Source organism: Dendrobium catenatum, unplaced genomic scaffold (genome assembly GCF_001605985.2).
Source record: "Dendrobium catenatum unplaced genomic scaffold, ASM160598v2 fragScaff_scaffold_133, whole genome shotgun sequence".
Taxonomy (NCBI): domain Eukaryota; kingdom Viridiplantae; phylum Streptophyta; class Magnoliopsida; order Asparagales; family Orchidaceae; genus Dendrobium; species Dendrobium catenatum.
In genome coordinates, this window is record NW_021318595.1 from 3530032 (window position 1) to 3555799 (window position 25768).

At 33.1% G+C, this 25768-nt stretch overlaps 1 protein-coding gene across 11 annotated transcripts in view; it reads left to right on the forward strand.

Annotated features, from left to right (window-relative positions):
- The first annotated feature begins 943 nt into the window (after positions 1-943).
- The window catches only part of LOC114580818, a 41533-nt gene continuing 16708 nt past the window's right edge, over positions 944-25768 (forward strand). The window contains exons 1-4 of one of the 11 annotated variants that reach the window (XR_003702404.1): positions 944-3530; positions 5140-5242; positions 5317-5392; positions 9644-9685. Coding sequence is in view for 2 of the 11 variants with exons in the window: in XM_028699498.1 (XP_028555331.1) it covers positions 3495-3530; positions 5137-5242; positions 5317-5392; positions 13348-13867 (738 nt within the window). In the remaining 9 variants the exon portion in view is untranslated. The other 10 variants (XR_003702406.1, XR_003702407.1, XM_028699498.1 and 7 more) reach the window with 10 other exon arrangements.

Sequence of the window (25768 nt, forward strand, 5' to 3'; positions counted from 1 at the left end):
ATATGTGGTTAATGATTTCAGGTCAAGGCAAGGGAGCAGAAGTGTGAGGCTGATCAAGATTGTTCAGATTTATGTCCTTTTGTTATAGTTATTCTTTTGTACTCAGGACTGGATGGATTATGATTTTGTTGAAGTTCCTGAGTATTGTAAATGACTTTTGGGAATGAATAGAAATGTTTACATGATGATTTAAATTATAGAATTTTTGTTAGACTGTTTAATACTGATTGATGAATATAGATAGCTCTGATAGAAGATTGATTTAAAGGATTGACTGAATAATTCTTCCAAGTTAGATCCTTGGGGGTTATCACATGTAGCAAGACCTCTTTTGATTTAAAAATCTATGATCAAGGATTTGAAATTTCAACTACCAATTAGGAAAAGAATAAAGTTTGATGTTGACCTCATTATTCGAGGTCAATGTTTCATGTGCTCATTCTTAGTGACTAGGTCTTTGTAATCTAATGTAGACGTCATCTTCAGAATTTTTCTTAGGCGGATATCATTGACGTAGTGTTAATTCAACCTTCTAATTCAACCTAAATTGTCACGAGATAATTTACACCGAATTTATATTTAATCAGAATAAAATCAGACACCATTTGAACTCGTTTCGGTCTGATCGACATCACATAAATTAAAAGTTACCTAATTTTAACACAATTCAGACTAAATCAGTTATTCTTGACTCAATTAAAATAAAATCAGCAAAAAAAGATAAAATTACTCATTTAAAGCCATCTTAATTTTAAACTTCAACACAATAATTATTTAAATAATTAAGTTTATTCCAAATTATTTCTCAATTAAGATTCCCTTTCAAAAGAAATTAGCCCTTAAATCCCTCTTTTAAGGCATGAATCAATCTTAGCCGTCGATTTGAATTGAGAGAGGGATAGGATTCGGTTCAGGCCGGTTCAACCCCCCCCTGCCCCCCCGATCTCCTCTCTAATTTGCGAAAACCCACCCGTCTCCTCCCCCATTCGCGAAAGACTCTCGGCTCTCTATTCGCAATCCCTTGCCCTATCACCCCCTCGCCCCCTCTCCCGTCCTCTCTGCTTCGCATGACACCCCAGAGGCGAAATCCCCCTCCTCTTCTCTCGTCTCTCTTGCCCGAAGAAGCCCGAGGCGGAACCCTTAGGCGAAGCCGTCTCCCTCTCTGCTGCGATTTGGTTGGCCAAAGACAACAATAAGTGGGTTATTGCAATGATTTCCTATGCTTAAAATGGCAAGGTTAGTCTTCGTTGCCTCTTTCCTTAAATATTTAATGCTTGAGGATCTAGGTTTCAGATTAAAAAACAAATAGAAGAAAAAAAAAAAAATCTGAGAGGTTTCTTGATAAGTTTTTATAATCTGCATATGAAAATAATATCTAGAAGCACATTGGTGTTGGCATTTTATTTGAATGAATAAATCTTCGATTGGTTTATGTTATAAAAAAATGATAAATGAGGAGTTGTAGTTTTATTCTTGTGATCGAGGAGATATTTTCTTTTTTATTCTTCTCGCCAATGGTTGCATCTAATTTTTTATTTTGATATAACTCTATTGTAGAGTTCTGTTTGGAATTGAAAGAGAAAGAAGGAATGAAATCCATCTTGTGTTTTAATTGAAAATAGGAGATGTGATGGGATGCATATTTTAAAATCTAGATATTTAAATGAAAATTTATGATGTAAGAAAACCATATTTCTTTTTATTTTTTTAATGATAGCAATGGTTATATCGAAGTGGTTGTATGCACAAACATGATTCAATAGTTTGCATATTTGCGATGGTCAAGGGTTTGAGAAATTATTCGAGGGATTATATACGTAATTGAATTATAAAATCACTACATGCCATGCTAGAGTTTATAGTCACGTTGAAAGGATATGGATGCTTGAAAGAAGTAATATTTGTGTCTATTTTCATTGCTTATTTAGCATTCGACACATATGCATTGAGTGGAAATTATCATTAGATAAGCATTCTTGTTATTGATAAAAGCTTTATAGTTTATTTTTGGTGGCTACAAATTGAAATCAATATAGGTTTCAAGTTACTGCAAATAGAGTTTTAAAATTCATTGTATGCATTCATGTATTGAATATTTTAAAGTAATATGTGACGTTCAAAAGTTTATTTGTCTTTGAAAGAATTATATTTATGAGAGATTTTGAAAGATGCTACAAGGTATTCTAAAAAATTCAAGTCAATAGTTTTGCTTATGGAGAATTTTGTTTGTTAAAAGTAAGCGTTATTGTTGTATGTTTCATCCTATGAAATATTTTCATTCACTAATAATCGGCTTGATTTCATGCATTTTTGATGGTATTAAAGGTATCTTGATGATTGGATAAATTCTTATTTTTTGTTGAGCTTTAATGTTAGATGCAAATGCAAGTTCAATAGGTCACAATCATGGACATGCAATTCTATGTGAAGGTTGTACGCTTTATATTAAAGAGATGCATGATTCTTTGGGAAGAATGAAACGTCATCAAATACTATTTTTCATGATTACATTTTGATATAAGTGTTGATATGGAAGGTAAAAAGTGTATGTGTACATTTAGTCAATCTTGATTATGGAAGTGACATGTGTGTGAAATGTATGAACTTTGAATATAGTAATTTTGGAAAGGTGAAGCGTGTAAGTGTGTGTTGGCAAATGTATGAATTGTAAAAGTGAAATATGTAAATGTGGTAAAAGTAAATTATGTGGATTTTGAAAAGGTATTGTGTGAGAAAGATGAAATGTGAAATGTTTTGTGGGGTAAAGTGTGTGAACTTTCGAATGTTGAAATGTGTGGATTTTGGTAGAGAAACATGTGTATTTGAGAAAAATAAAATGTATGTGTTGAAAAGTAAAATGTGAGAAGAATGAAAAGAAAGTTTGGATTGTGAGAAATGAAGTGTGGGTATGTTAAATAATGTTCTAAAGTATAAAATTGTTGAAAGTTAAAGTGCTTGTGTTGAAAGTGAGGTGTGTAGGTTGAATGATATTTTAAAATATATGATTGTTGAAAATTGAAGCGTTTGTGAAAAGTATATTTTTTTGTAAGTGTATGAATTGTGAAAGCGTAATGTATAAATGAGCAGAAGTGAATGTGTATGTTGAAAAGTAAAAATGTTTGTGCTAAAGAGTGATGGATTTTGGTGATTATTTAGAAGCGAAAGCTCTATTTCTCTTAATCTCTCTCTTTCTCTTTCTCCTTCTCCTTCTTCCTCTTTCTTGTGTCTTGGGGTGAATTTTGAAAAGATATACAATATTCTTTCAAAAGTGAAAAAGTCAAAAGGCAATCAACTGAATCTGTGTGTAAGTTCAAAAAAAGGTATGTTTGGTTTTAAATAATATTTTTCAATTATTTTAATTCTAATTGTTAAATGTGCTTCTAATCTCTGCTTTATTTTCTTTGTTTGCATGAACTGCGAGGAATGGTTCCGATCAAGTGAACAAAATGAAATGAAATAAGTCAGTCGCCTCTATCAAACCAGGTAGAGGTGCTATGGTCGGGTATCACCAGACATTGACTCCAGTATATGTGAGTATTCTTAAAACATAGATAGCCTTAAGGTCCAAAACACTTATTATCTTTTGCAACCTCTCAACCATAGGGCTCTATAGAAATCATAGTTTTCTTATTACATAAAAAATAATAACATACAACAAAAATTAACATAAATATTAAAGCTATAAATACATAATAATAAATGTAGACGACTAAGCAAAATATTGGAAAGATTGATAAAAATTCATAAAAATCTAAATGTATAAATCCCAAATGAAATTGAAAAAGGTCAAATGATATATCAATTAAAATAAATAATTTAATTAAACATTCAATAAATAATTTAAAATTAATAAATCATCAAAAATTTAATAAATCATTAAATTAAAAAAATCTGAGGACTAAAAATGATTAATTAAAATATCCTAAATAAATATTCTTAACAATCAACCTTAATAATTAAAATTCAACTTAAAATGAACTTCCAAAAATTAAAGGTACTAAAACTTTAATTTGAACATAAAATTCTCTTGACATTTCAATAAATTAAATCCAATAATGTAGATAACTTACACTAATAATAAACCTAAGATATATTCAAACAATACAACTAGCTGCACACAGTTATATTTATTTGCTAGGACAACTGGCTCCTGAACATCGTCTTCTCCACCAAATCCATGGTGTAATCCTCCTACATCTCCAGTTGTATCCAAATCAGGTTTATTAGATGAGGATGGTAAATTTGCTAAACCTAAAAAATGGTCCTTTTGCAATGTTCTTTCTAGCTCGTCTTCCTCTACAAATCAGACTTTCTCCTTTACGAAAGGTTATGTTAAAGGTTTTCTAGCATGATATTATGAAACTAGCTTCTCCTTATCAATTTACTTTAGTTGGGAAGTTTTCCATATGACGACATAATCTTAACATGATTCATATTTTCATTGGGAACTGAAAACTTTTTAGTGTTTTTTTTCTATCGGCTTGCTTGATCTTAGAAATATTTCTATATAGTTATCTATTGATCTTGATTAAAGACATGTGTTTTCTAGAAGATCTTATTATATTAACAATTGTTAGATGCGTGTTTTGAAAAAGACTCTTTACTTCAACATTCAAGAGGAATCACCGATAGTTTTGATTTGGATTTTGTTCCCAAATCTTCATTTACATTTTTTTTAATTCTCATAATTTACATACTTTGGGTTCCATTTTTTAGGAGGCCTTTACAATCAAACCAAGCCACTGCCTCTCAATCACATCCATGTGTAGCCCATATATGGTTGAATTAAATATTTCTAAGAAACATCCTAAAGAAATTTGGCTTGGATCCCAAAAATCATGGTACTTGCAAAGGTTGTTTTTGAAAATGTTTTGAAATTTTTCTCTCATTATAAGGTTCATGGACATTTAATCAATGAATGTTTTGTGGCTCATCCGCAACATAAAATTATTAAAATTACCAAAGATGGAGCCAAAATTTTATTTCCTCAAAATGATGAACCTAATATTGATGTTGGGATGGAAATGGATAAACAAAATCAGATTCAAGATAGCTCCCTAAATATAACTATTGGGCTACTTTTGTGTGGCAGTTTCTGTATTCAAATTTGTATTCAATTTTCTTCATTTTCATTAGCAGTGGTGGGTGAATGGATATCTATCTCTTTATAATGGGGATCTATGTCCACCAGTCTTCAGGTCTCCCTTAAAGGTTTGGAAGATATATTGGACAAACAAGTCATGTAAGTAGCTTACAAACACTTATCCAACATCTCGCTGCAATGAGAAGTATATTTATGATTTTGGTTTTGCTCAGTTGTGCAATATACAAACTTCCAAATGCTCAAAAACACATTCCTGGACCATCGTCAGGAGTTGTATTCCCTAAAAAGGTATTTTATAGATGTTGATATGTGTCAGGATTACTGTTTGTTTTCTCATTTCTAATAGCATAAGTCATTGTAAGAGAAGTTATTTCTATTTCATTGAGTTAACTAGCTATAAAGTATAATTATTATGAGAGAAGATATATCTACTTCAATCTAATCATTGATTCAACTAGTTAATTTGATAGTTTTAAATCATCATTCCATCAATCAAGGTATATTATTATGTATGTCAAAATTAGAAGATATAAGGTGTTACTTCTATTTCATTGAATCAATTTAATGTGAAGGAAATATAAATACAAATTTTAAAGCTTTTAATGTTTTTAAAGTTATAACTTAATCTCTTATATGTAATTAACAAGAAACATAAAATAGAACTGAATATTTCATTCCTTTTTCTATTATCTTCAAATTTCTATCAAAATTCAATCACATAAAAAATAAACAACTTTAAGTGGTTCCATTTCTAAGGCCTTTTTATATACACAAGGCAATCTAGATTTGATTTTTTTATTAAATTATAAAGATTAAATAAAGATGATTTATAGATTTTCACACAAATTAAAATAAAAAATGGCATTTATTTTCTAAAGAAGAGCTTTCATTTTACGGGCAATTAATCTCAAACATATATTTTTATATTTGTACAAACTAATAAGAACAAAGTACTGAAATGAACATAGGAAGAGCTAAAACATATTAACCACAATAGCTGCAATGCTTGAATATTAGGATACGAAAGTAGAATCATGCATCACTTTGAATAAATCACATTTCATGACATTAGTATTCATTACTATCTTCTAAGAATAATTTTTCATATATAGATATCATCATATATTGGTTGCATTCATAAGCAACCATTCTTAGAGTGTTGTAGGTGAGAGATATGGAAGGCTAGCCAAGAGAAACCAGTAACCATCCCCTTCTTGCTTGAACTATCATGATTACGAGGGAGAGATATAATTGAGATACTGGTAATAATAATCAACGGCATTAAGGATGCACATTGGTTGATCTAGTTAGTTAGAGATGGCTTAGGATGGTGGTATGATAATTAGAACTGAGCTGATCAACTTGATGAGATCTCCAGCTTAGCCTGTTAGGTTGTCGAGCAAGAGGGCTGGAGTAGATGGTATGATCATTCAGATCTACAAATAATAGGGAATTAGATGGCTTCTCATGAGATTGAGAGAGAACTAGGGAAAGTAAGGCTTGGAGTTTGATCTTGATGGGAACTTTATGTGGCCTTTGGAGTCGAGAGAAGGCTGAGGGATTCAACCTCTTTACATGAAAAATAGAGAGAGAGGCATGGCTGCTTGCATAATTCTATGGGAAAAAGGTATGAGGAGTTAGTGTACATGAATATGAGGGAGTTCAAGATAAAGACTCTATGTTGCATAAATGTCTTTATCCAAAATATGGCAAAATCTGCGATCAAACTGCTGGAAGGAAATCTTATTCACCAACTTGGAAATTAATCAAGGATTGAGGTAGGTGTCTTAAGAAGATAGTAAGATGGGAGATAGCAAATGGGGAGTCAATTGATATCTTTAATGATATATGGATCATGGACAAGAGCCTTAACATGTGGAAACTGTAAATGATTTTATTATGGAAGCAAGATGGAATGTTGCTGAGATGAAGAAATATTTTGGAGATGAGCTAATAGAGAGGGTTTGTAAAGTTCAAATTTTTTCACATCGTCAGGAAGACGAGCTGGAGCTCATTCAAGGAGGTTCGGGAAAGGGTATTTCAGTAATGGCTAGTTTGACAACAAAATAGAATTTTGAAGAATACAAGTATTGGAGGTGTTTGAAGAAAGCAAAACTGAATGCAAGGGTGGAAACATTATGGTGGAGGTTATTAAATAACTCTTTACCTACTTTTAGTTTCTTATCATACAGAAGATTGCAACCAAACAAGTGGTGTCCAAGGGGATGCAATAAAGTAGAAGATACAAAGCATTTGACGGTGAGCTGTAAGAAACTGAATGAGGTTATTCTGCTTCTAAATCAATGGGGGTTTATAATACCAATTGCTTCCTGCTTTGAAGATCGCTGGACCTGGATGAGGAGTATAAATCCTTTTATGTTAAACATCTTATGCAACATTGTTTATTTTACATGGAAAGGGAGGAATGAGCTTATCCATGTGAAAACTGATAGATCTGCAGTTTTCATAGCTTTCGAATCTATCAATTATGCAGCTATTCACAAAGCTTTCGAATGGAACACTTGGGGACGGTTGAATGCCAATCACATTTGCTGTTAGATAAAGCTTAGCATCCTCCTCCACCCGATTGGATTAATGTGAATGTTGATGCAGCATTGTTATCTTCCTACAAAGGTGGGGTTGGTGGTGTATTCAGATATTACAAAGGGAGGTTCCTTTTTGCTTTTGGTAAAACATTTGAGCATTGGGATAGTGCTTATTTGGAGCTTCTTGCTATGAAGACTATTAAAGAGATGATAAAAGATTGGATGATGGAATATAAAGGCATCATGATAGAAGGAGATAATAGAAGGAGATAATACAAATGTTATCAAGTTCATTCAAAATTCTTACAAAAAAGATGGGAATAAGATTGAAGATTTTTTTTTTATTAAAGATTTTAGTTATGTAATCTTTGATTGTATAGATAGGAGTGGGAATAAGTTAGCAGACTTATGTGCTAACTATGCCATCTTTGGTTCTTTTTGTTGGGATGATCTAGTACTCAATAAGGTTCCTCCTTCATTTATTAAACTATTGAAGGAGGAATCGGTAGGTGACGGTTTGTAGTTGGTTTTCTTGCTCTTTTTTATCTTTAATGCAATTATTGCTTTATAAAAAAAAGAATACGAGGGAGTGAATCTTGACTAAGCCGCCCTCTTGAACCAGTACTCACTTCCCCTTTGAGTAAAACTTGATTTAGAAAAAAAATAAGAAATGAAAATATGATCCTTGATGCCCATAACTCAAGAGCTGATATCACATCTCTTGGAAGCTCTTAAAAATATATCCTAACTAATTTCCTAGACAAATTTCTATCAATGGATTTAAATTTAGATGGCCATGACGAAAGCTATTGTAAGGAGGAAAAGATACAACTTTTTTCATCATGTTGACACCAAATTAACCGTAAAGTTTATATGGGAAAGAATACCCATCAAGCCCTTATTAATTTGAAATGGATGGCCAATATTTTATTATATTAAGAACTAAAATTATTTGTGCTTGAATTTAGATTTGCATGAACTTTTTAATATATTTATACTAATATGTAAATATATTATTTTAATTTATTAGTTATAATTATTAAAATTTTATTTTTTGATTTGTTAAATGCAATTATTTTTAGATTTTTTATTTGACTTTTAAATTTATTATTCTTATTATATTTAATAAGGAAAAGGACCTAATATTCTCTCTACTCCACAAGCATCAAAAGATATTTGATTCAAGCTTGAATGGACACATTTGATTTGTCTTTATGAGATGGATGCAAAGATTTGGATGCAAAGATATGGTCTGTTTCACATGGCGAGGTTGTAATTAAAAAATTTATGTATGGAATGAACATAGGTATAGTAAGTAAATTGACCAAACTAACTTTTTAGTGCAATACCCAAAGAAGAGGACTTTGAGAGTGCTCATAGGTCAAGTTGACCAAACTAAAACTAAAATTTTGTTTGTTTTTTCTTCTTTTTTCCATATTTCCTACTTCTTGATCGGGGGATTTTTTAAATGAAATTTGCATTTTATAAATTGCATCTATTTAAAAAAAGGTTCTTTAATTTTATCTTTTTAATGTAGGAAATAAGATAAAAATTCTCAAATTGAAGGAGCATCACACCAATATAAATAGAGTGCCACATTGCTATATTTCCCATAATATCATTATGCTAAGTGATCAATACTGCAGTGGTATAAGGAGTAAATTTCATTGGAGATCTTAATAGCAAGTTGGTATATATGGAGCACTTCAACCCCAGATCAAGCATTGTAGAGCAAAATCAACAAAGTCATGAAAGTAAGTTATAAATGGTTGAATCAATGAATTGATGTGATGAATGGTGAATTGACATGTTGATTTTGCAGCATAGTAGCACTTCTAGATTAGCTTCAGGGTATTAGTTCAACTATCTGAAAAATGTATAAAAAGTGAGCTTCTATCTCATCAAAGGGGTTGTTGTGGATCTATGGTTTATGATTTTGATGATTGCAAACATTCTTATTTCTCTACGACTGCCTTATGTACTGACATTTCAGGTTCACACGATCGGACTGCTATTTGGAACCAGCTCAAGATTGGGTAGACTAGGTCTGAGTTAGTTTGTACACTTTTTCCTTTCTTGAGTCTATTGTATTTGTTGTGGCTCCTGATGCTTTGTAATGTATAAGAGTTTCTGACTGTTCCCTAGAATTTACTGTTTTTTGATAACATCGTCCTGGACGATATTTATATCGGCCGGGACGATCTGTTCAAAAGCAGAAATCCTAATTAGGGCATCCTCATTAAAGCAGCCGTCATTATGCAAAACACATCGTCTTGGACGATATTGTATCGGCCACAATAGGCTAAATTCAAAAAGTTACTGCTGCCAGATTTATTTAGGAATTACTTATTTTTGGACATCAGCCTGGTGGATCGGCCTAGACTATAAAATATCGGTCAGGACGATCCAGGACAATTTTTCTAAAATTTCTCTGGCAATTAAGGAAAGCAATTAATGGTGATTTCGTCCGGGCCAATTGCAAGATCGTCCGGGCCGATTAGACATCGGCCAGCTTCATTTCAGGGTAATATTTAGGACGATTTTCCTTATATTTGAACTAATCGGCCAGGACGATATGTCTATCATCCTGGATGATAAAGTTGGCAACTTGTATTAATGAGCTCGTTTTTAGCTCTTCTATTTAAGCTATGACAAGGCACTTTGTAAGTGTCTTTAACAGCCATTGTAGCTTCGTTTTGTGGGGGAAAACTCTGAAAGAAGAAAGCTTAAAAGGGAGTGAGAACGGGGGAAGTCTGAGAGAGGGAGAAGATCCTGTGAGGGGACTCAAGGGGTGTAGAGGGGGATTCCACATGGTTGCTCCGGCAGGCTTGCACCTTAATACCGTCGGATTCAAGGCTTGTCTCGAGGGAAGTTCACCAAAGAAGAAGATCTCTTTGTTGTCAAAGGACCCAACGACTCCGCCGCACCGGGGAAGGTGGAAGTGATTTTGTAAGGGCTTCTCCGCCTAGCTATGGGGGCTAAAGGAGAGACACTTGTTTTAGTGCAATACTTGGAGGGTCCCTCCGAGGAGTGGACCGTAGGTCAAGGTTGACCGAACCACTATATAATCTGGTGTGTTCTTTCTTATTATTTGCTTCCGCATTGTTTTATTTGTGTGATTTTTGGTTTGTAACTTTATTAAAGTTCTTTTTTACTAATTCACTACTCTTTTTATTTAGCCTTGGGCCAATTCTATAAGGCTTAACATCCCTAATGAACTTTCAGGGGTTGGCTAGTTGGAGTGGAGTATGGGATAGTGTGTGTGTGTGTGTGTGTGTGTGTATGTGAGGCTATTTTTGGTGCCCGGGGGGGGGGAAGGGGGGGGGGGGGGGACTAATTATATGTTCATGTTGTGTTATTCCAATATGAGCCTACACAGAGGAGAAGGAGAGTTAAGATTTTATAAATACATTATCAAATTTCTGGGTAATTTTTATCCTTACTTGTCTCTAATACTTTTATTTTGTATATTTCAATGAGGCTTATTTTGTTTAACCTTAAATCCATATATAACTAAAATTGTTACTCTAAACTAATGAAATTTACAAATCATTTTTTAGCTTTATAGTAGATTTATAATTTCATGCATCAATTTTCTCTATTGTCACTAATTTTTTTAAAGGTGATCCTTTTCTGAAGTTTTTTTCTTCTACTACTATTGTGCTTATTCCTAAGAATAATACTATGAATTCTTGGAATGATTTTAGACCTATTAGTTTGTGTACTATTTTTTATAAATTGCTTTCTAAAATTTTGATGCATAGGTTAAATGTGTTTTTTCCTAAGCTTATTTCTCCTTTTCAAATGGGTTTTGTCAAAGGTCGTGCCATTACTGACAGTTTTCTTTTGGCATAAGAATTTTGTCAGGACTTGGATGTCAATGTTAGAGGTGGTAATATGATCATGAAATTGGATATTGCTAAGGCTTATGACAATGTTAATCGGACTTTTATTTATAACATCATGAGCTTATTTGATTTTGATTATAATTTCATCTCCCTCATTAATACTTGTGCTGAAAGCCCTTTTTATTCCATTATTATGAATGGCAAGAGCCATGGTTTCTTTAAGGCTTCTCATGGGCTTAGACAAGGGGATCCCATTTCACTTGCACTTTTTATTATTGTTGTTGATTACCTTTCTAGGGGTCTTGTGGATCTTTTTGATAAAAGTCCTAGTCTCTATTTCAAAACTGTTGGCCGTATTAAAATCACTCATTTATGTTTTACTGATAATTTCATTGTGTTTTCATATGCTTCATTGAACATGATTAATAAGATTATTAGTTTCTTTGACCATTTTGATTCGGTTAGTGATCTGGCTTTTAATAAGCAGAAGTGCAGTTTTATATCATCTAAAAATATTCCTTCTGATCATATTGTGGCTATTAAGAATGTTACTAGCTTTAATCAAAGTTTTTTCCTTTAAAATACCTGGGTATTCCTCTTTATAAGGAGAGAAAGAAGTCTTTTTTCTTTGATGACTTAATTGTTGTGATTCAGAACAAATTATCTTCTTAGGATTCTAATTTCCTTAGCTTAGGTGGTCATCTTACTCTTATTAAAAGTGTTCTTTTCTCTATTTCGATTTATAGTTTTCAAACTCTCCTCCCTACTAATATTGTGTGTTATAGAATTGATAGAATTGTTAATAAATTCTTTTGGAAATGTTCTAGGAATAATGCTAAGATTCATTAGTCGTCTTGGGGTAAATGGTTTGGGACTTTGCAAGAAGGGGCTTTAGGGTGCAAAACTATGTTTGATTTGGCTTCCACTTTTTCTTTCAAGCTTTGGTACAACTTTAGGGCCAATGTGAGTATTTGGCCTAATTATATGATGGCCAAGTATTGTGGTGGTAAACACCCCACCTTGTGTAGTTCTAGTACTGGCCACTCTAAAGTTTGGCAAAGGCTCTATTCTGTTAAATGGAAGGTTGAGCAGGCTCTTATGTGGGGCCTGGGTAATGGAAATATTTTCTTTTGGCAAGATCGTTGGTTGAATGGCCAATTGATTGATTCTTTATTAAATTCTTTTTACATTGATAATGTGAAGGTTAATAATTTCTTCTCTAATTATTGGTGGAATCTATAAAAACTTTCTGTTGTTCTCCCTGACTTTATTATTCAGCTCATTTTAAAGATTCTTCTAAACATTACTTCCATGGATGTTTTATTTTTTTTTCTTTCACTAAAGATGGTTTATTTAGTGTTAAAGATGCTTGGCATTCCTTTAGAGCTAAAAATGAGTCTTCTAAGCTTTTTAAAATGATTTAGCATAAAAGCGTCCCCTCTACGGTTTCTGTGTTTATTTAGAGAATATAACATAAATTTATTACCATGGATGAGAACTTGAGGCGTAGATGTTTTATCTTACCCTCTAACTGCCAATGTTGTTACCATTGTGACAATATGCATCATGTTTTCATCTATGGTCCCGTTGTTGTTAAAGTGTGGTCTTATTTTGAAGATATCTTTCATTTCAATTTCTTTTCTGCTAGGATTTCTATTTATAATTTGCTTGATTGTTAGTTTATCAAGTCTAAAGGCCATGTCAGAAATGTTATTCCTGCACTTATCTTTTGGTTAATATGAATTATGAAAGAATTATCCAGAAAGTTAAGGATGAGGTGGTTACCCTTTTCTTTGCTAATTTATTATTTTTTTTATAATTTTAAGAATTTCTTTTTTGCTTCCTCCAGTTTTGGCATTAACTTGGAGGTGAATTACTGTCAAAGGGTTTCTAGGAGTATTACTTGGGTGAAGCCTAACACTAATTCTTTTAAGTTAAATGTGGCTTGTGGTGGTTTGGGCACTACTGTTGGTTGTGGTGGTGTCTTTAGAGATCATAATGGCATCTACTTGTTGGGTTTTATAGGGCTGATTGCTAATGGTGATGTTAATTATGCTTTTTATTATGCCATACTTCATGGCTTAATCCTCTATGCTAATCTTCATATCAGTAATGTGGTGTTAGAGGTGGGCTCTTACTTTGATTACAATTTTATTAATCATAAGGAGGATAGGATTTTCCCTTCTTCTTTGTTTTACATTCGGAGGGACATTAAGGATATCTTGAATACCCTAAACTGCTCTTTTTCTATCATTGTGGAGGATGGGAATGTGTGTTCTCAGTCTATTGCCACTTTAAGTTATGATTTAAATGGTATGACTGTGCTGGCTTTTTCTCAGTTGCCTATTTGTGTCAAAAGACCTATTTAATCTAGACCAAATTGGATTATCTTATGTTAAGAAATAGCTGCTTCGTGTTCTAGTGGTGGTGTTTTTGGTGCTGCCTTTTATTTTTAACCTTATTGCTTTTCTTACTTCTATTTTGTTGCTATCATGTTTTTTGGTTCGGTGCCATGGGACTTTTGTATCCTTCTCGGTCCTTCACTGGCTTTATTTTTTTATTGGTTCTTATGGTGTTGAGGGTGTTCTTTTCGGTTGTCTCCTATTCAGATTTATGGGGGCTTATTTTTCCCTACCTTGCTGTGGCATGGGTGCTCTTTCTCCTTGTGGGTTACTCCCTGGCCGTTTGTTGGGGTGTTTTTTTTTTGCATTTTCTGGCTACTATCTTGGCTGTGGTTTCCTTAATTTTTGTTATGTTTTCATCCTAGTTCACTTTGGTGGGGAGTGCTCGTGCTGGAGCCTTACTGGGTGTACTAGGTTGAGCATTGATTATAATTTTCTTTTGAAGCTTAACCTTTTTGTTTCTCTCTTTCCTCTGAATCGGACAGTGCTAGTTTTGGTTACTTGTGGGGCCTTCGGGTTGTTGGTTTTCTGGAGGGGATAGTTGTTTGGCCTTTTGGTTGTTGGGGTGTTGAGGTCTTCTGGTTGCTGGATGGTTAGGTTGGTGGGGTTCTAGATGAGGAGTTTGTTCCTGTTCGGGCTTGTTGCTAGCCAGCTAAGCTTATTGTATTAGATTATCTCTACTAGATTTGTTGTTCTTCTGGATGGGTTGGATTTGGTGTTGGCTTTTGGGTGTTTTTTTCCTGGCAGCTTTCGGTTTAGTTTGCGCTGGAGTTTGGAGGGGAGGTGGTGCTGGCTGGGGCTCTTTGGTGTGATGGAGCGGCATAAGGTTCTGCCTTGTGATTCTTGTGATATTCCTTATAACCTGAGCTCTATATGCCCGTCCCCTCATTGCTTGAGCTGCCTATCCTTTAGCTTGTGGATTAATGTTTGGTCCTCCACCTCCTTTATTATTAATGTGCTAGGTTCTTGGCTTTGTATTATTGTTGTTGTTCTTCTCAGAAGTTGCTTCTACCTGGATACTTTCTATTGGGTTATTTTTAGATTGTTGGGCTATTCTATTTCCTATTGTGTTGGTATTGTCTATTTCCATTTGGTTTTTTGTTCTATGGCCAGTACTTATGGGTGGTGGGCTTTGGTGGTTCCTATTTATTGGCAGTCCTTTGGTTGGTATATGATTTACAGGTGGCTCTCCTACCTCCTTTTGGGCTTATTATTTGTTTGGATATATTTGGTGCTCTGCTTTCTATTTTGCATATTTCTTTTTTGTGCAGGTCCATGTATTTCATACTTTTTTGGACAAGGAGCTCATGTTGATCGACATTTCTTTGCTGGTCTCCTTTTTTGGGTGCCCTTTCTTGGGCACCATAGATTGTACTTAGGTTATTTTGTACTCCTGTGTAGTAGGGATCTTGAGCTCATAGGTTTTTGGTTTTTTGCTTTGTAGCTCTTGCAAGCAGTAGTAAGCTCGAGGTCCCTTTAAGGACCCTGTAATCTTGTTTTTAATCAACGCATAGGCCCCTTTGTTGGTTTCCCCTAGAAATAATAATAATAATATCATGCATCAATTAATGATAGTTCAACCAACTTAATTTAGTTTGTGTAGAGGCCTTACATAAACTTAAAATATAGTGTAATCTAAAACCTACACAGATGTGTAGAAGAGAAATTAGGGGATTTAAAATGTAGTTTTTCCATGCACATGCATATTATGGTTAGGCTTATGGGTTCTTAAAGAATATTAAAACTAAACTTTTGAGAAATCTTAGCTAATGCTCCAATAAACATGACTGAGATGAGAATTAATTATACTTTGAGTCACACTAATATTATGAAAATTCTAAATATTATCAATAATCGTTTTTAAATATCATAGGTCCAAAGTATTTTAAATATTAATTTTTTTCTTGAATCTATAGATTTTAACTTTCAATTGAATAACTGTTTTATTCTATTGATAAGAAAAATTAAGCAGTTCATATAGGAAGTACTTGAGTACCCTTAGGGTAATTCCAATCAACATGGAAATGATACTTTTGTCATCACTTTATTAAATGATACAACACATATACTTTCATAGAAAAAGATTTACATCACAACATAACAAGCAAATACTAAAATAATAATAGTGTGTGGTCTATGTGTCCAACTTTTAGAGTCAAACAAAGCATGCTAAATAAATAATTCAAATTGTTAACATGGATGGATACGAAAGATCAAACACCCAACAAAACCTTCTACATGGTTTGATAAAGACCTCAGTGGAAACTACATACATGCAAAAAGGTATAAAAGGTATGATAGGATCCTAATTATATGTTACTACTAGTCAACTTTAAGTGTATACCTATGAGCATATTTTCAAGGAGACCATAAAATCACATTTAGTTGCAATTAAAAATATTTTTCTAGCATCTCATACAAGTAATTAAACTTGGGTTTTGGTAAACTAGGATCATTATAAAATTTAATCTAGTAGGATATTAAGAACAACATTTTGTAAGATGTAAAGTTAATAAAAAAATGCACATTAAGACCCTTTTAATTCATTGGGACATTCAATAATTTCTTATTCAAGTAAAAAATAAATTCTATTGCCCATCCACGATATAAGCAAAATACATTACCTTATAAAGCTATGTTTCCTAAGTCTTAGGGTTGAAGCAAAAATTTCTATATTTTGGTCTTCAAATGGATGTCATATCTATTATTTGTTATAATTTCAATGCCATTTATGTTCCTAAAAATCTAACTTAGAATTTTTTAAAAAAACTACATTATATTACGCATCATTTTGTTAGAGACCATATGTTAAAATATGTTATAGGCATTAAATAAATTGATACTAAAAAAAATTATAGGTAAATATTATTTATGGAACTTAATTATTTAAGGTTTAGTTTGCTCAAAACTAAGCTAAGAGTGTTAGACATTGTGCACTCCAAGAAAACCTATTATCACCAATTGCTTAAATCAGTAAAAAAATGAGGAATTCTGTCGAAATTTTGCATTTCTGGCAGATTATTGACTAAAATCTAGTAGACGATAAAATGAGTGTAAGAAACTTTTTTTGGCAGAAATTTTTTGCCAGAGATATTTCGGCTGATTTATTGATCAAATTGTAAAAAAAATATTTGCACAAATATTCATCATTTACGAATTAGCATTCCCGATGATTTATTCGCCAAAATATTTGGATGAAATATACCATCAAAAAGTTTAACCGAGAACTAACCTATATTTTTTTCTTGCATTTTATATGTTAGTACTTCTAATAGAATTGTTCTTTTAGAAATACAATACCATTTCATCATATCTCCATTTTTTTGCAGATAATCTGCCATAAATCCACCAAAAACCTGAATAATAAATAAAAAATAACACTCACATGTTTTCTATAACACAATAATCCTGCATAAAAACTATACACATATCATATTCACATTCAAACATTGAACATAAACCAATGTTATATGCATGTAAAAACATATTTGATTACAAACTATTTTTGAACACTCAACAAATAGTTTCAACAAATAGTTTATAAATAATCATAATTCATTGCACAATAAAAAATAGACAATAAAATATAGAAGCATAGAAAGTAAATGTCTAACATAGAAAGGAAATGTTCATTAGTAACAAAAAAATCTAATCAAAATCTATCTCATCATCCTCCTCCCCTTGTTGATGTTGGCTACTTTCCACTGAACTACTCCCTTAATTTCTGCAATTCATCCAACATTTGACTTTGTTGCATGTGCATCTACATCTGCATTTTAGCTTATTATTTTTTACATGGTCTAGCTCTGTTGTAAGGGAAACTACCTGTTGGTCATACAATGACTCATGGATGCTTGTTAAAAGCTAGAGCCACCAGATGTTTGTAGCTCATATGCATAAGCTTGCAAGCCTAAAACATATACCTATCCTTTCTATATTCTACCTATCGCTTTCGACCAGATGCAATAGTCAAAATAATTAGTTGATCCTCTAGATAATTCCTCACCTACTCTAGCCTAGCTATCTCAAAGTCGTGTATACTCTTCCTATAAAAGCTAACATACTATTAATCAATTTACACTCAAACTTAAAATTTTAAACTTATATACTCACGTAGGCTTTCCTTGCTCACTCATCAACCCATTGCTAGTCCTTCTGTCACTTTTGGGTATGATAATGTAACTCAATAGCGGTCGGCTCTCTACCCAATAACTCTCTTTATAATACACTTACATTAGTATTCATAATATAGTAAATTGTTAAAATCATTTAAAATTTCTTATCAAACATTGCTTATGCTTAGCATGTGGAATTGAACCCCTAGTATGGAGAGAACTACCCATTCCCTCAACTTTAGAAGCTTGATTATGTCTATTCTTATCCCTCCTAGTATAATATAAGCTTACCTAAGCACTAGTTAGCTCAGCCCATGCACTCTTACTAATACAATGTTTGTAAGAATATTTTGTGACTTCCTAATGTTTGTAAGTATGTCTCGTATGCGAGATGACTAACGCTTCTCAAAATTTTTTCTAATTTCATCATTATGCTTGGGCAACCAATAAAAACCTTTCTACATAAAAAAACATGCAATATAGAATATTTTTAGCTTAATTAAAAATTATATAATATAGAATATTTTTATAATAACTAACGTCAAACTCTCTGAACCACATGTTGTACACTTCTTTTGATATTTTCTTCCATGAAATATAAGGAGCATCATACTTGCTCAACATGATATCTTATATTTTATGGGTTTATTTCTTTAACTGATGAAACCTGCATAAAATATGTTAGTTGAAAAAATATTTATCAAATTTTAAAATCATGTTAAGAATATTATAAATTAGTACATGTCACCCTCATGTGTAATTAACATGCGCCAGTCTGATAACTGCTTTGTTGCAACTGGGGTGGAAGGTCCACTTGTAGAGGGATGAGGGGGTGGTGCAGGATATAATGATGGGATATTTGGTGGATATGGATAAGTGGGAGGGCCTCCATGAGAAGGTGGGGGTATTGAGGGTAGAAGGGAGTATTATGCGTGGTGTCTAGCAAAGGAAAGTAGGGGTCGAGTGAGTAAAATTACTTACTACTAGTTAGAGGAGAAGGTAAAGGTGGGCTAGATTGACTCTAAATAGTAGGCATAGAAGAAGAGCTCCCCTCAATACGTATGAGTTTACTGGTTGAGCCACTAGTCATCTTCTTACGCCTACCAAAAATCTACTTGATTAATCCTTAATGAGACTCATCACCAGAAGCCATTTATGAAAGAATATTAAAAAAATATTAGCAACATAAATTATAATTAATATTTAATATAAATTATAAGTACTACTATATTATTAAAACATAGTAGAACAATAACAAAATAACTAGGTAACTATTGCTATGATGTTAAAAAATAAATCATATTATTAATATAAATTGTTGATTCTTAATTAATTTTAAAAAATCATTAAATACATTTAAATTCTATTTATTAATCATTTGCTGATTCACTTCCATAAGATATACATCTTTACCACAATCAGATTCCTCATGTCTTTCCTCTATATTTAAATCTACTTCCTCTAGCTACAAATCACTCTTATTAGTTGCAATTTGATCATCCCCATCTTTAGTAAGATCTTTTAATTGACATAAGCTCTTCTTAATTATGCTATTGGTATTAATGTGGTCATAGTCGAACAAAGTATTCTTCCCTCAACACTTTAAAGTAAATAACTTTATAAATTCCATACAATATGGACAAGATAACTTGCAGGAAGTGTTCCAACCTAAAAGCATATTGTACAAAAGAAAATAATCATTTATCCAATGTAATCCTACTCTCATTATAAAGTTTTGTTTGGTGGAGATATCATATGTACATACTCCTTCCCATGATAAATTTAAATCATTGATTAAAGGTTGCAAGAATATATCGATCTTTACTTTTGGATTATGTTACCCTAAAATGATCAGTATCAAAAACATGTAAGGTATAGGCATACACAACTATAGAGGAAGATTGTAAGGGGTGAGTATTATGGTCCAGCATGAGTATTGTGAAGCAAATTAGCTAAATGGAGTAAAACAATTTGCACATAAACCTAATCTTACATTTCTTAATTCTATGGTGAAGATAGTATATGTATGATCAATCTGTTTCCAGGCTTTTGCTTTTGATGGATGTGTAATAACGCCTTCTTGTCAGATATATTCATTTTGTCATTTCATATGTGCAGCAGAACTCATGGAAGCATATAACCGTTGTAGTCTAAAAATTATGTGTAATTAAAATATCATACTAATTAGTACATCCTTCAACTTTCATTTCATCATAAACTTTGGTTTAAATCTTGGTGCGTTGCAATGACGGTATATAATTATTGATAAGTCATTTTTATAGTATAATATGCATTTATTGACACAGGAGTCTATTTATTGTATATGTCAAATCATGTTTGGAAACAAACTTCTTTGTTTGATATAAATTTGTAGGAATTATATTATTTGTCATATTAGTTTTCTTAAGCTGTCCAAAAAATTGATTAAAGCATTCACGGGGGCCATTATATTCTATTTTGATACTTAACATCTTCATAGCAATAGATAACTCTAAGAGAGTGGTGCACCCCTTCTAAATTAATTATTGGACAACATTTAATAAATCATAAAAATTATGTGCCATCTTAATTAGTGAGTCTTCTATATATTATTCAAATTGTGTCATAGTTGCATAATAAACAAAGCCCATAAAAGGTTGTATATTTTCTTCTTCAACTATATTAGAACATATAGACAGTCTGCATCAAGAATTTAAATACGAGTCATACTCAACATGAGAGGACCAATACCAATATTCTATCATAAACCCTCTAAGATATAGTTTAACAATTACATTATCTCGGGGGGTTGTGTACTTGATTTTTATGTTTACAATATATACATCAAAACTTTCCATATCAGATGAAGCTAGGTAGTTGACAGGCTATCAGGATGAAAAAATTAACCCCATTAATAAACTCATATGCTAATGTCTTTCACCCTTACGCTAATCGATAATACATCCAAGTTCTTTGATTTCTAATATCCATAATATGAAGAATTTATCTTATACATAATATAAAGATATTAGAGATTAGAGTAACATCTATTAAAAGAAAATTTATTTATAAATTAGATGGTGTTAATTCTCATTCAAATCTAATTGGAAGGTCGATAAATTAATAATAAAACTAAAGCCTTTATCCTAGTACGTAAGGTCAACTATATGCACTATAGGAAAAAATAACATTACCGATGAACTTTCTAGTGGTATTATGTTTATCGATAATAGCGATGGTGTAACTGGTGGGGTTTCTGAAAAATAAACCATCAAAAAATTACCAGTTGAAGGCACATAAGCCAAATAAAATACCTCTACATTCCTAAATGTGTCATCGGAAGGCTGCTGTTCTATGTAGCCAAACCATCTAAGGTGACTCTAGCACTCACTCTAATCTAACCTTAGATAGGGGCTTCTCTAACCTTTTCATGTATATGCTAATTTTATATATTGTCTCTAAGAGTAAAGCCACTCATGAGCATTCTCATCTCTACAAACACTTAACTAATTAATGTTATGCTTCTCTTTTAAAGACCAACATTTTACACCATAAAGCATTGAAGGTTTCACCACCATCTTACATAATTTTCTCCTAAGTTTAAGGGGAATTTTTCATCACATAATAAGCCCAACGCATTCCTCCACTTTAACCATCCAACTTGAGTTCCAATAATAGCCTTATAAATAATAAGATTATCATCAACAATATGTATACACTAAGGTATAATCTCTTAAGAGCTCACATGGTACCACCACTCCATGTGAAATGCTTCATGATGGTTTGGAGATAAATGTTTATAATAAAATATATATTATTATTAATTAAAATTTGGGGGGGTGACTTGTCAACATAGTAAGAGCGAGAAGGTCCGGGTTTTTAGAGAGAGAAATAAATTTTTAAAATTTTGTTTGGCAGTAACGGTCGCAGCCACTGATGGCGGCGGATGATCGCCGGCATTCGGCCAGCGATTATTCTAAGGATGATAGCAGATATTCATCTGAGGAGCTTAAGGTGATGATGGAGGTGGACAAACGCCGGCATGGTCAGACAGTGATTAAGGGAGGTGAAGAACAACAGCAATCATCGTCTTCGACATCTCCTTAGGTTGCAGGTAATTTAATTCTAAATGTACATGGTAATGACTTGACGTTTTTGAATTCTAAGCAGGAAATTCAAATTCCTTTAATAAAATGACAAGGACCTTTGGTGATAAAGGAGGTATCATAATGATCACCTAAGGTGATCAGACATGTGGAAGGTAAAGGCAAGGCTGTAGTTGAAACAGTAGATTTGTTTACTCCAAATAGTTCAAAATCATCTGGAATTCCTTCTGAAATTAATGCATCGACTTCAGGAATGAAAATATTTGTTAACCGGTTTGGGAATTCAAATGCAATACCTGGCCTATGTCGCAGTGTGATAAATGAAAATTCTCAGAATTTGGTAAACAACAATTTTCATTCTGCTCTGGAAAAGAGGAATGAATCGGATGGAGCTAAGATGAATGATGGAATGCCTAAAAACCATGTAGGCAGGACAAGTGAATCCTTGGAGTAACAAACCATATATAAAATTGGATTTTAATGATAATGATGTGGTTTTATCTGAAGATGGAAAAGCAGTAAGGCTTATTGGAGAAATGGAGGAGATGAACTCAAAAAAATTGTCCAAGTCATTGGTAATTAAAGTATTTGGAAAAGATTTACCGTCCCATATGGTGGCTTGGGAGTTAAGGAAACAATGGAGTCAATTCGGACAATTTCATTTTACTATGTTGGGAAGAGGATGGTTATTATGCTCATTCTCATCGATAGAAATGTTAGAAGCAGCTCTTTCAGGAGGTCCTTGGTTTGTTAACGGACATATAGTTGGTATGGAGAAGTGGACGCCAGAATTTACTACTTCTTCTATAAATGGACTTTATTCTCCAATTTGGATTAGAATGCCCCAACTACCTTTGCAATGTTGGGATGAGAAGAATGTAGCTTGCATTGCTTCAAGAATTGGAAAACCACTTATGTTGGATGGCAATATGTTTCATTGGGGAAGAAGAGAATTTGCTAGAGTTTGTGTAAGAGTTAGACTTGATCAACCTCTTCCATTAGGTGTATGGGTAGATAGCATGGCTGGTAGATTCTTCCAAAATGTTGAGTATGAGAAGGTATCAAACTTTTGCTTTGTTTGTGGGAAGATTGGGCATGTGGATAAAAATTGTGTTCTTAATGAAAAAAATCATAAGGACATTGAGGTTGATGATAAGAGTAATGGTGGAAATGGTGTGGAAAGGAGACAAGAGGGAAATTTAGAACCTTCTTATGGGCCATGGATATTGGTCAACAACAAAAGAAGGAAGAATTCTAAACAGAACAACAAGTCTATTAATCCAACCACTGCCAGATTTATAAAAAAATATGTAGTCCCAATGGCAGTTATACATGAAGCTCGGAATGAAATGGTAGAAGGCAACAGTAAAGCTTCTATTCAGGAGATCCCAGGAAGATTTTGTAATGAACCTGATCATCTAGAAGATGGGGAGATTAATTTGGAAGGAGATAAAGGGGAACAGTTGGAACAAAATAGTGCTGTTATGGAACAGGAATTGATGTGCAACAAAAATAATATCATATATGATATAGATCTTTCTCAGGTTGTATCAAACAACATAAATGGGAAGGGTTGCTTGCGAACTCAGGTAAGTCCTAAGGGATTACCTGCGAACTCAAGTATTCCCTATCATGATACTGACTTCAAGCTTCAGAAAAAAATAAATACACAAGAATTGGAACAGCAGGAACATGTGCTTGTTGTCAGCAAATCTGCTGATCTGGCAGCAGATAAAAAATCTTTGGTGGAAGTTCCTCTTGTGCACAAGATGAATAATATGTTCACTGTACTTTAAAATGTTAATGAAAAAGGTTATGCAAAATCTTATGAAGAGAATACCTTGGTTGATAGAAAAGAAGGAGAGCTGGAAGTGGATGGAAAACAGGGAAAAAATTGAATGTTCAAAATGAATTGGTGAATAAATGTGAGAATGACATGTGTTCTAATGACATGCCAAAGTGTAAATTGTTTAAAGAACTCAGATCTTTAGGGCCCATCAAATCTAAAGCTCGTGGAAGAGTGGGAGATGGAGGTAGTACGAGGAAAGATGGGGGCTACTCCCCAAGAAGAGCTTAATGGAATCCATAGCCTTTTGGAATTGTAGAGGGGAAAAGAAGAAGGAAGCCTCTCTATATATGAAGGAATTTATCAAGGATTACAAAATATTCTGTGGGGTTGGTAGAAACTAAAATCAACTCTTTCGATAGAGTTGACTTTGAAAGGATCATGGGTCCTAATTGGGATTTCTTTATTCTTCCGTCAGAAGGATTGTCTGGTGGCATTATGACTTTATGGAGAACTGATATAGCTTCCTTTTCAGTAATCAAGACTTCTGATCAATGTGTGATAGGAGAGCTTAATGTCCTTAACAAAGGAATATGGATGATAGCTACTGTTTATGGGAGCAAGGAGGTTCAGAAGAGGACATTGGTATGGGATTGTATTCATGAGCAATCACACAGGAAGATTCCAGTTGTTATTGGTGGAGATTTCAACTGCATTTTCTCTCAAGGGGAAAAAAGGAGGTAGGAAGTTTGTATTTTTTCAAGGTCCTCTAGAAATGCTCAAATTCATGAATGATAATGACTATCATGAGGTTGGAGTGGTTGGCCCAAAATTTACTTGGTGCAATAATAAAGAGGGAAGTGGAAGAATTCTGGAACGCTTGGATAAGTGTTTGTTGAACTCGTTGGCTCTTCAAAACATTCAAATTGCGATAATTAGACATTTAGCCATAGTGGCTTCAGATCCTTGCCCTATAGTGCTGAAACTTTTTGAAATTTCAATAAAGATGAAAAGGTATATCAAGTTTGAAGAGGTTTGGTTATCTTTTAAAACTACAGCACACATTGTTTCCAAAGGGTGGAAGAAGAATTATGTAGGAGATGACATGGAAATTCTGAACAAAAAGTGCAAAAGAACTTTAAATGATCTATTTTATTGGAGTAAGAATAAATTAAAGATTTTTCTAGTGAAAAGAGAGGTTGAAGGCTGAGATTTTATTACTACAAGATGAAGAAGCTAGAAATGGATGGTTGGATGAAGGAAACTTATAGCAGCTTAGATCTAAAGTAAAAGAGTTGTATTTTATTCTCAATTGCTTGAACACTTGGTGGAAGCAAAGAGCAAAAGTGAAGTGGGTGGTTGAAGGGGATTCAAACACAAAATTCTTTCATGCCTTTGGAAATGCAAGGAGAAATGCTAATTGGATTTCTCAAGTGAAGAAGAATGATGGCATGCTCACCGAAGATCCAAGAGAAGTGGAAGATGTTTTTTTTCAGATTCTTTGAAGATAAATGGAAAGATAGAGATTGCAGCTTGGAAAACTGGCCGAAACCTTGGAGGTCTTGGAAGAAGATGATAAGACTCTTTTGAGAAGGGAGCTTTCAATGGGTGAAGTTAAGGAGGCTGTTATGAGGTTAGGGAACAACAAAGCTCTAGGATGTGATGGTTTGTCGCATTCTTTCTTCAAAAGCTTTTGGGATACCATTGGTGAAGATGTTTATAAAGAAGTAAATCATTTCTTCTATACAGGGAATATGAGTAAAGATTGGAAAGACAATTTGGTTGTACTTATACCAAAGTCTACTAATCCTTTAACTCCTTCCAACTTTAGGCCAATAAGTTTATGTAATTCAATTTATAAAATTGTGGCCAAAGTTATTCT